The 12,422-nt window shown below is 41.1% G+C and overlaps 1 protein-coding gene across 5 annotated transcripts in view; it reads left to right on the top strand.

Annotated features, from left to right (window-relative positions):
- stmnd1 (stathmin domain containing 1) overlaps positions 1 to 12,422 on the top strand; it is a 50,044-nt gene that overhangs the window by 33,034 nt on the left and 4,588 nt on the right. For 3 of the 5 annotated variants that reach the window (XM_072283595.1, XM_072283597.1, XM_072283598.1), the window contains 3 exons: positions 4,063 to 4,223; positions 7,072 to 7,212; positions 8,443 to 8,923. In XM_072283595.1, coding sequence (XP_072139696.1) covers positions 4,063 to 4,223; positions 7,072 to 7,212; positions 8,443 to 8,763 — 623 coding nt within the window. In that variant the 3' untranslated portion in view covers positions 8,764 to 8,923. Of the gene's footprint in view, positions 1 to 4,062; positions 4,224 to 7,071; positions 7,213 to 8,442; positions 8,924 to 12,422 lie in introns of those variants that run through there. The other 2 variants (XM_072283596.1, XM_072283599.1) reach the window with 2 other exon arrangements.

Raw genomic sequence — 12,422 nt, 5'->3', positions numbered from 1 at the left:
CACAAGTAGAGTGCTATGTCCAGTTCTAGGCATCAAACTGTAGGAGACAGTGGAGAAAAGAATAACTCTTATGTTCCCCGAGATGAGTGTTTCCAGTGACAATGATGGATTGGGAAAGCTGGAGTTGATTTTTTGAGAAGACAGCTGATAGAAATGTTCATAATCATGGATGGTCCAGACAGAAAAAAAAAATTAAAAAACCAAAAAGAAACGAAGTTTATTTAATGTAGCGAGTAATCTGGATCTGAAATTCATAAAGATGGTAGATTAAGGTTCATCCATGAATGTGAAAGAGGAATTGAATAAAAACTTAGAAACATAGAAAAATAGAAAACCTACAGCACAACGCATGCCCTTCAGCCCACAATGCTGTGCTGGACATGTACTTGAAGGACACTTGAAGAAAAAAAATACAGTGCAAAGGCACTAAGAAAGGAAAAGGATTGGGACTGGATTTCATCTTGCCAAAAGACTGCAGGTTTTTGATGAGCTGAATGAATATCCCCATCTGTGCTGTAAAGACCCGATGATTCCATAATTGTACTCCTAACACCTTAGAGGAATGCAAACCAAATTTATGCAATCTGACATCACGTTTTAACCCTTTAAGCCCCAGTGTCATTCAGGTGAACCTGAGCTGCACCCACTCCAATCACAATATTTCTAGTAATATAGGTGCATGGAGCTTAGAAAAATAGAGGGCTATGGGTAACCCGAGGTAATTTCTAAAGTAAGTACGTGTTCGGCACAGCATTGTGGGCCGAAGCGTCTGTATTGTGCTGTAGGTTTTCTGTGTTTCTATGCTTCTATCTCCTTGTTGAGATGTAGTACCCAAAACCGAACATAGTATTCTGAAAGGCAACTAACTACAGGTGCATACAACTGAAGTGTAAATTCAAATTGTAATTCTGCCCCAAGTAGATATTCATTTTTCTCATGCATTAAACATTTAAGATATTAAGTACATTCTTCCCTTTGATTTGATACCTTCCATTTTCTACAGCCATGCATAATGAGTTTCAGAACTGTATTCATCTCTAATGATAGGAAGGTTGGAATGTTATAGAAACATAGAAACACAGAAAACCTACAGCACGATACAGGCCCTTTGGCCCACAAAGTTATGCCGAACATGTTCCTACCTTAGAAATTACTAGGCTTACCCATAGCCCTCTATTTTTCAAAGCTCCATGTACCTATCCAAAAGTCTCTTAAAAGACCCCATCGTATCCGCCTCCACCACCATTGCCGGCAGCCCATTCCACGCACTCACCACTCTCTACATAAAAAACTTACCCTTGACATCGCCTTTGTACCTACTCCCCAGCACCTTAAACCTGTGTCCTCTTGTGGCAACCATTTCAGCCCTGGGAAAAAGCCTCAGACTATCCACATGATCAATGCCTCTCATCATCTTATACACCTCTATCACGTCACCTCTCATCCTCCGTCTCTCCAAGGAGAAAAGGCCAAGTTCACTCAACCTGTTTTCATAAGGCATGCTCTCCAATCCAGGCAACATCCTTGTCAATCTCCTCTGCACCCTTTCTATGGTTTCCACATCCTTCCTGTAGTGAGATGACCAGAATTGAGCACAATTATAATAACTTTTTTTGCATTAAAACAGTTTCTCAAACAAGGAACAAACTGTTGACCAGAATATATTGACACAATAGGTGAATAGGTGATCCACAATGCCAAGAGTCAGGTTGAAAATATTTTCCAATGACTTTTTTCCCACTTCAGATTGCAAAAGATATGTTGGATTGTGGAACTTTTACATCTTCCAGTATTTATATTGGAGGTACAGAGAAAACTGTGTGTGTAAAATGCAGGTTATTTTATTTTTTTCTCATCTAGCTACAGTATTCATTCCTGAGTGATTCCAAAAGCCTTTGATTAAACAGCTGAAAGTCATGAAATAAATGTTAGATAAATACCTGAAAGAAAAGAATTTGTTCATCTACGGGAAGAAGGCAGAGGAGTGGGATTAACTGAACAGTTATGTATGTAAACAAGCCATGTGGTCTCCTGTACTGCAACCTCTCCACAATTCTGTGGTTGCTGTTTATATTTTATAAAATATTGTAGTATGAATGCCATCATTACTAAGGAGTAAAAGAGCTTTGGCCAAATACCTCTAAAGACGTACAAGATGTAAAATCAACATTATCTACATTATTTTCATCTGTATCACCCCCTCATTCTCCCACTACCACGCCCCAGCTCATCAAAATGATCTCTAACTGGTGAAGAACACTTCCTACTAAACTGAATAAGTGGTGTGCCTCAGGGTTCTGTTCTGGGAGCCCTACTCTCTGTGAGTTTAACAAATGACCTGGATGAGGAAGTGGAGGGATGGGTTAGTAACTTTGCTGATGACACAAAGGTTGGGGGTGTTGTGGATAGTGTGGAGGGCTGTCAGAGATTACAGCCGGACATTGATAGGATGCAAAACTGGCTGAGAAGTGGCAGATGGAGTTCAACCCAGATAAGTGTAAAGTGGTTCATTCTGGTAGGTCAAATATGATGGCAGAATATAGCATTAATGGCAAGAGTCTTGGCAGCTGGAGGATCAGAGGGATCTTGGGGCCTGAGTCCATTGGACACTTAAAGCTGCTACGCAGGTTGACTCTGTGATTAAGAAAGCAAACAGTGTATTGGCCTTCATCAACCATGGGATTGAGTTTAAGAGCCGAGAGGTAATGTTGCAGCTATATAGGACCCTGATCAGACCCCATTTGAAGTACTGTGCTCAATTCTGGTCGCCTCACTACAGGAAGGACGTGGAAACCATAGAAAGGGTGCAGAGGAGATTTACAAGGACGTTGACTGGATTGGGGAGCGTGCCTTATGAGAATAGGTTGAGAGCACTCAGCCTTTTCTCCTTGGAGCGATGGAAGATGAGAGGTGACCTGATAGAGGTGTACAAGATAATGAGAGGCATTGATCATGTAGATAGTCAGAGGCTTTTTCCCAGGGCTGAAATGGCTAGCATGAGAAGGCATATTTTTAAGGTGCTTGGAAGTAGGTACAGAGGAGATGTCAGGGGTAAGATTTTTATGCAGAGAGTGGTGAGTGCATGGAATGGGCTGCCGGCGATGGTGGTGGTGGCAGAAACAATAGGGTCTTTTAAGAGACTCCTGGATAGGTACATGGAGCTTGGAAAACTAGAGGGCTATGGGTAAGCCTAGGTCGTTCTAAGGTAAGGACATGTTCAGCACAGCTTTGTGGGCCGAAGGGCCTGTACTGTGCTGTAGGTTTTCTATGTTTCTATGAATAGTGCTAGCATTTTCTGTATCATCTACACCAGTGGACTGTCTGAATATAGTTGCCTTATTAATATAAAAGCTGGTCCAGATTTGCCCTGTGGATATGGGCAGAGTGGAAAGACTACCCCTTCTGGACATTATTGCTCCAAAAGAGGAAAGTTAATCCTTTCAATCTGAATTGGATTTCCATGCACATTTCCAACATAAGTGTTAACAATCTCTTGTATTTTGTCACCAAGAATCTTGCCTGTTCAGAATTAATTCATTGGATATGTGTACAGCTTCTGAAGTGTTCAGAACAAGCAAGTTTAGTTTAATTTGATAAGTATCACAATTTAGATCATTTGTCCAAGGCAGATTCACCTAAACAATTTCAAGCACTTTCACACAACAGAGCACCACCATCCATCATATTTTGCAAGGAGAAAGAATGGCTTTAGTAAGTATCCAGTGAAATAACTAAGCTAAAACTTGTTACATAATATTTACAGTGTCTGAGTCAATGAAATGTTTCATAATGTCTAATGATTGCAGACAGTATCCCGTGAATTCATGTAGACATGTTCCACTGATCATCCAGGAAATGAAATGTGGGTCATCAATTGCAGAAACCTTTACCATTGATCTTACACAACCTGTGCCTTCAGCAAATGTATGCAACTATAATCCAGTTTCAATTCCCATTCCAAATATACTGGTACATGCAAATGAATAATGTGTGTTACACTCCACCTGCCAATATTAACTCAGTTGAGCACTAATTGTACTTATTTCCTTGTTTCTTTACCAGATTTAGCACTTACTGCAAGCAGCTTGCTGAAGAAGAATGGACCAATAAATGAAATCAGGGAGAGACCAAGATCTGCTGAAATCCTACAAGAACTTTTAGTCCAAGGGATCTTAAATCAGAGTCAGAATGAAGAATGGCAGGAAGCTCACACTCCTCTGGTGGTACACGTTAATTTCTATCTACTGCATGTAGAATCATGGAAGTTTTTATTATTTTATGTGTCAGTGTTAAATCATATTAATGCAAAATTTTTAATAATGTATAACATGGAGCAAGAGAAAAGCAATTGTAATAACGTGATCTTGATTGGTGGTTCCCCCCCCCCATCTCCCATCATACTTTGAGCTTAGCTTTTTAAAGTTACATACCAAAATTTTGATTTTGAGTATTTCTGGGGTTCCCTGATTGTGTTACACATGACCAATCCCTGATCACTTTTCCATTTCCTATCCAAGTGAATGTTTCCTCTCTTGGTCTCTGTGACAAAATGTTGATATATTAACTCACATTCAAAAATGCTTAGAGTTTTGGTGTTTGAAGTTGCCCACTAAATTTTTTTTTTCATTTTCGGTCTCACAAATGTTTCCTAACTGTTCAAGGATCACCCTGTCCTAATTCCTTTACTGAATTGGCAGTTTCTGGACTGTCCTTGGGTTGACTTGTTCTTTAATTGCTCTGAGGAAGCCTAAACACAGTAATTCATATTGTACCTTGCCATTTTTTTTTTTGCAGATATACAGGAAACATAAGACTTACGCCAGTTTTTAATTTCCCTACTCTATCTGGTGGGAAGACTATATGTTGCACACCCATCTGTCCCCTGGACTTATAACATTTCTGACAATTTCCTTCCTTTCTGATTTTCATTTAATATAAATATCCACCAGTTCCACCACCTTAGTTTTTAGTACTTCAAGCCTCTACACGTTGTGATTTATGATAGGTTTATGCTGGCCGGTGGTGTAATGGCATCAGCACCAGACTTCAAGTTGAGTGGATCACAAACAAGAGAAAGTCTGCAGATGCTGGAAATTTGAGCGGCACACACAAAATGCTGGAGGAACTCAGCAGGCCAGGCAGCATCTATGTTAAAGAGTATAGTCGACATTTAGGACCGAAACCCTTCAGCAGGACTGGAGAGAAAAAGCTGAGGAGTAGATTTGAAAGGTAGGGGGACGAGAGAGAGAATCGCCAGGCGATAGGTGAGACTTGCAGGAGGAAGGATGACGTAAAGAGCTGGGAAGTTGATTGGTGAAAGAGACAGATGGCCATGGAAGAAAGAACAAAGGGGGAGGGAGGGTGGGAGGAGTACTAGACGGAGGTGATGGGCAGGCATGGAAATAACATGAGAGAGGGACAAGAGGATAGGAAATGGTGAAGGGGGGTGGAGGCATTACTGGAAGTTTGCGAATCGAAGTTCACGCCATCAGGGTGGAGACTACCGAAACAGAATATAAGGTGTTGTTCCTCCAGCCTAAGTGTGGCCTTATCCTGACAGCAGAGGAGGCCATGGATGGACATATCACCTGCCCTTACCCCATCCTCCTGCCATGCTACCAGGGATAGGGTTTCTCTTATCCTCACTTACCACTCCACCAGCCTCCGCGTCCAGCACATAATTCCCCAAAACTTCCGCCACCTCCAACTCGATTCCATCGCCAAACACATCTTTCCCCCACCCCACTTTCTGCTTTCTGCAAGGATCACACCCTGTGCAACTTCCTTGTCCTTTCATCCCTCCCCACTTTCATCCCTCCCCTCCTGCCACTTATCCTTGCAAGAAGAACAAGTGCTACACCTGTCCCTACACCTCCTCCCTCACTACCATTCAGGGCCCCAAACAGGTGAGGCAACATTTCACCTGTGAGTCTGTTGGGGTCATATACTGTGTTCGGTGCTCCCGGTGTGGCTTCTTGTATATCAGTGAGACCCGATGTAGATTGGGAGACCACTTCGCTAAGCATCTGCGCTCTGTCCGCCAGAACAAGCGAGATCTCCCAGTGGCCACCCATTTTAATTCCACTTCCCATTCCGATATGACCATCCATGACCTCCACTATCAGGATAAGGCCACACTTAGGTTGGAGGAACCTGACGGCATGAACATAAATTTCTCAAATTTCCAGTAGTGCCTCCACCCACCCCACCTTCACTATTTCCCATCCCCTTGTCCCTCTCTCATGTTATCTCCTTGTCTGCCCATTGCCTCCCTCTGGTGCTCCTCCCTTCCCTTTTCTCCTTTCTTCCATGACCTTCTGTCTCTTTCGCCTCTTTGCTTCATCTCTCCCCCTCCAGCTTTCACCTATCGCTTGGCGTTTCTCTCTCCCTTCCCCCCACCTTTCCAATCTGTTCCTCAGCTTTTTTTTTCCAGTCCTGCCGAAGGGTTTCGGCCCGAAACGTCAACTGTACTTTTCTCCATAGACGCTGCCTGGCCTGCTGAGTTCCTTCAGCATTTTGCCCATGTTTCAAGGTGAGTGGTCCTGGGTTTGAATCTAGCCAGCTCCTGGCATGCTTTCCATCCATACTGGGTTGAGCATCAAGTTAGCAACTCAGCCTTGTAAAAAACAGACAGAATGCTAAGGAAGCAGCAAGGTTGCCACCCGATGCACCACAAGTTGCGGAGAGGAATAACATAACACAGGTTTATGTCCTATCATATACACAATGTCTGCTGATTCCTAACGGAATGGTCTGAAATTCATTAGCTGACAGACTGTTATTTCACTTAAAGTTGGGCAATGCTCTAACACTAGAATACTTGGCCATTTGTCCCAAACGGTAACAGAAATGCTTAAGAATGTTTGTACCCCTTATCTAAACTAGTATTTTCATATTGATTTCACTGTATACTTTACAAGGAAAAAGTTTTAATTAGGAGCTGTTCCATGATTTCAATATTCGCTCCAGAATTGTAGGTTAATAATGTTCTAAGCACATTGATTTCTCTCAAATAATTTATAGGCTATTGAAATTCATCCCTGCTGACAATTTTGCTTATTATCACATTAGCTTGTTGTGAAGGCAACTGTGGGAGTGCTAAAGAAGCTTCCGTCCAGACTCGCTAAGATAAGGAATGAAACAATTAAACAAGATAATGTAACAATAGAGGATATTGAAAACAAAATGATGGCAGAAGATGAAAGAAAAAAGGTAACAATTCATTTGCATTTATAATAATCTTTAACAACAAATTGACTATTTAAATACTGCAGCTAATTGATTGCTAAATTGGAATACATTCAAAAGATTGTCACTGAGTATATCAATTTCTACCCACAGATAAAGAAATATCTGTCCAACTGTTTTTTGTTGTAGGCCAGCAATAAGAATTCATGGATGAGTTGGGCCAAAGGGCCTGAGTTGTACGGCTCTATGACTCAATGATATATATATATACACATACACACACACACACACCGGCTGGTGGCGTAGTAGCATCAGCGCTGGACTTCAGGGTGAGAGCTCCTGAGTTCGGATCCGGCTGGCTTCCTTGCACACTCTCCATCCGTGCTTGGGTTGAGTGTTGAGCTAACAACTCAACCTCATAAAAAAACCTGGAGACTGATGGGCTCTGCCAGGTTTCAGATGCCCAAGATACACCGTACGATGAGCATACCAAAAGCTTGTCATGATGGCGCCCCGACGACTCCACCAGGAGTTAAGGGCACGCGCGCACACACACACACACACACACACACACACACACACACACACACACACATATGTTCATATCCATTGCATCACTGTTGACTATTTCAGCTATTTGCTACAAAACAGCCATTTTAGATAGATAGACAATGGCTTGGGATTCTCCAGTCTCCTGCTGTGATTTGACATAAGATTGACTGAATCCCTGGACAAACAGGACAGAAGAATTCCACCGATATTGTACCAAAGAAACTTCCCTAAAAAAGCAAAGAACTGTAGCGTAATACAACACAGAAAGATGCTCTTTACCCTGTCAGTTCTCTGCCTTGGGGAATGTCATTTAAATGTTCCTGACCTTAAATGAATGACAAATTCACATTTTATATGCTATGCCAAAGGCAGAATCAAAATTATGTGGTTTTAAATTGTGGAATTTAATAAATGGGTAGGTTCCTAAAGTTGTGCTAACAGTGGATATTTTGCTCTACCAAAAATATTTTTATGAAATTTAGGGTGTGTATTTATCATGGTTTCTTTTGGAATTTGCACAAGTAATTGTGTTATGTTCTCCAATTAGATCAAAGTCTCCCCCTGGAAGTGTTTTTTTTTGTGAAATCTGCCAAGTAATTGAAACATTGTGCTTTTGATGGTATTTTCAGGAGTCCAAGTGAAACTAAGAATGAACAATGAACAAAGTTAATAGTAATACATAAAAAGTGGTGTTTGTTTTAGATGAAAGAAGTGAAGCTAAAGGAAGGATTGAATAAGTTTAATTCTTCAGTGTTGACAATCAAAGACCAATCTACTGGAAAGCTGACAGTACCTGACTCTGCAAAAATGGAGGAAAATATTGAGGAAGTAACTATCGCACAGAAAGAAATTCAGCAGGAAATGCAGGAGGTGTTGAAGGGAGAAGAGAGCAATGATGAAGTGGATGCATCAAATGAGCAGGAGAACAAGGTTAATTCTGCACAGAGAGGGGAGGCAGTAGAGTTAGATGATGCCCATTATTTGACAAGACAAGTCAAGAAAGTAATTGCGAACACAAGCTGAATCAATTTCACAAATCATTCATCAATTTCTAAATGGCTTGCTTGTGTCTATGGATTTTTCTGTTCCTTTTTAATATGATCTTGCACAGTCTTAAACTAAGAATTGCCAAATTCTACAAAGCCAATGTGAAAAGAATTATTCTGAGTCAATAAAGATTACCCATGATGATTTTGCTTTTATGTTCATTGTGTCATGCTTTTACATAGATAACAAAGGCCAAAGATCAGATGGCCATTGCTGCAGGGTGGTCGTGGCTGTAAGTTATCATGGACTAAGTTCTGTGAGCTTCAGAAGTGATATTTAAAATAAGAATGATCCCTACAAGTGTCAAGAGTGAAGTAAGGTGAGGAGGCTTTAGAAGGAGAGGTATCCAGTTGGTATCAAGGAGAATATTTTGCTGTTTTCACATTTTATGTATTTATTGGGATACAGTGTGGAGTGGGCTGTTTGAGCCACACCGCCCAGCGTCCCCCGATTTAACCCCAACCTGATCTCCGGATAATTTTACAATGACCTGCCAAACTATTGGGAGGACCAAAACTAGATGACAAGGTGACAAAGAAAACTCAGAGAAAAAGAAGAATGAGTAAGGTCTTGGATTGTTTCAGCGATTCCTTCTTTCCACCATAAGTAGCAATGGTCACTGTTGCACACTTTTTTATTCCTTTTGAAATTCCTCAGAAAAAGAAGTAGTCCAGCTTGGCATTCACCAAAATCTACTCAACATTTAGGCAAGTGCTGATGATGATAAGGAAAGAATGTGTTGGACTATTCTCCAATGAGATGAAGTCTGAAGTTCCAAGTTGTAAAAGTTCAAGATAAATTTATTATCAAAGTACATATATGTCGCCAACATTGCCTCTTTGCCATTCAATGACTCCCACCATCAGTTTTCTGGTGAGAACAATTGTACAAAGAATTAACTGAATGAAATCAAATACATAAAATATTGTGGCTATAAAATGGCGTCAGAAGCTGGGTATCCTGCTATAAGTGGCTACATATTGACACTCCATAGCCTTTTCACTATGAACAAGGTCTAATCCAGAGGTGTTGGAATACTCCTTATTCATCTTAAAAAGGAGCTTTATTGATACCATGCAGGACAAAGCTCTCAATCCACTAAACAAAAAATTTACCCATCAATCCCCGATACAGTATACAGTATAACTCTAGACTCGGTCATCTACAAATTACAGAAACATTCCAATAATCTGGTCTAGTGCACCATTTTCTGAGCTGCGGAATGCCAAATGAATTGCAGCCTGTTGTTTATTTTACACTATTTTGTGGTTTTCTCTATGATATTGGTAAATTAATACATGAAAGTGTGCTGGGTACTCATTTGCATTGCCAAAAGTGCTGGGAAAATACTTAGCTTTCCTCAACCCCATGATTTTGGATGTCTTGTTGCATATTATTCCAACTTCATTAGTAGGTCCAATAGTCCAGAAAATGTGCTAATGCAGCTCAACAGTGTTAAGTTATCAAGGTTTCATCGTATGTGCAATATTTTTGTTGTCTGTATTGCCATTGTTACCTGCCCTAGCTAATTAAGCACTAATTTCCGTGCTTTCTAATGAAAATAACAGTTCAAAGTAAACTTAATATCAAAGTACAGTACATATATGTTACCACGTATAACACTAGATTCATTTTCTTGCGGCCATTCACAGTAATTACAAGAAACACAATAGAATCAGTGAAAGATCACATCCAGCAAGATGGACAAACAGTTAACATGCAAAAGACAACAAATTGTGCAAATACAAAAGGAAAGAAAAATAATAAATAAAACAAACAAACAATAAATATCAAAAACATGAGATGAATTATTGTTGAAAATGAGCAGTTCAGTGATGGGGCAAGTGAAGTTATCCCTTCTGGTTCGGGAGCCTGATGGTTGATGGATAATAACTGTTCTTGAACCTGTTGGTGTGGGTCCTGTGCTCCAGCACTTTCCTGTTTGCAGCAACAAGAAAAGAGCAAGGCCTGGATCGTAGGGGTCCTGTAACAGTGCTCCTCATAGATACGCTCAATGGCGGGGAGACCTTTACACGTGGACGGACTGGGCTGTATCTATTACGCTTTGTAGGTTTTCGCATTCACGGGCATTGGCATTTCCATTCCAGGCAATAGACTTTCCACCACGCATAAATAGAAGTGTTAACGTTTTAGATGACATGTTGAATCTTCACAAACCTCTAAGAAAGCAGAGGCACTGCCGTGCTTTCTTCCTAATGGTACTTACATGCTGGACCTAGGACAGACCCTCTGAAATAATAACACAGAGGAATTTAAAGTTGCTGATCCTTTCCAGCTCTGATCCTCCAATGAGGACTGGCTTATGGATCCCTGGTTTCCTCCTCTTGAAGTCAATAATCAGTTCCTTGGTCTTGCTGACATTGAATGAGAGGTTGTTGTTGTGGCTCTGCTCAGCCAGATTTCCAAACTCCCGCCCATATGCTGATTTGTCACCGCCTTTGATTCAACCGATGAAAATGGTGTCATCATCAAACTTAAGACCATAAGACAAAGGAGCAGAAGTAGGCCAATCAGCCCATCGAGTCTGCTCCGCCATTTTATCATGAGCTGATCCATTTTCTCCTATTTAGTCCCACTCTCCCGCCTTCTCACCATAACCTTTGATGCCCTGGCTACTCAGATACCTGTCAATCTCTGCCTTAAATACACCCAATGACTTGGCCTCCACTGCTGCCCGTGGCAACAAATTCCATAGATTCACCACCCTCTGACTAAAAAAATTTCTTCGCGTTTCTGTTCTGAAAGGGCGCCCTTCAATCCTTAAGTCATGCCCTCTCGTACTAGACTCCCCCATCATGGGAAATATGGTATTGGAGCTGTACTTAGCCTCAAAGTCATAAGTATAAAGTGAGGAGAGCAGAAGGCTAAGTACACAGCCTTATGATGTAGCTGTGCTGATGAAGATTGTAGGGGAGATGTTGTTGCCAGTCCAAACTTGCCTGTGTTTGGCCTATATCCCTCTAAAGCTTTTCTATACACGTGACTGTCCAAAAGGTGTTTAACCATCATAACTGCACCCACCTCTGCAGCTTCCTCTGGTAATTTGTTCCATCTACTCACCTCCCTCTGTGTGAAAGTTTCCCCTCAGTCCTCTTTTAAAGTTTTATCTCTCACTTTAGTGTCCTCTGGTTTAGCACTGCACCCCCCCTCATAACCACATCTATGTCCCTCATTATTTTATAAACTTCTTAAGGTCACCCCTCAGCCCCCTTTCAGAGAAAAGGATCCCAGGTTAAACAGCCTCTCTTTATAACTCAAGAAATCCAGTTCAGAAACATCCTTGTGGGCCTTTCCTGTACCCATTCCAGTTTACACATTAACCTCTGATTAACTTTCCCATTGTTGTCCTTAGGCTGGACATGTAATTATTTTATTTAAACAGTCCACTATTAGCACCACATAAGGCCAAAGAGAACTGGGAACCAAAGATCAGTACTCCTGCTTTTTCCTGCCTCGTTTTTCTTAATAGCATGAAATGTATTTTATATAAGTTTAGTAACTTACTTCCTTATAAAATGTTGGAGTCCAGGGTTAGTAAATTTGCTGATGACACAAAGGTTGGGGGTGTTGTGGATAGTGTGGAGGGCTGTCAGAGGTTACAGTGGGACATCGAT

This window comes from Mobula birostris, chromosome 19 (genome assembly GCF_030028105.1).
Source record: "Mobula birostris isolate sMobBir1 chromosome 19, sMobBir1.hap1, whole genome shotgun sequence".
NCBI lineage: Eukaryota > Metazoa > Chordata > Chondrichthyes > Myliobatiformes > Myliobatidae > Mobula > Mobula birostris.
Note: the sequence above shows the minus strand (reverse complement) of the source record. Positions and strands in the feature narration are given on the sequence as shown.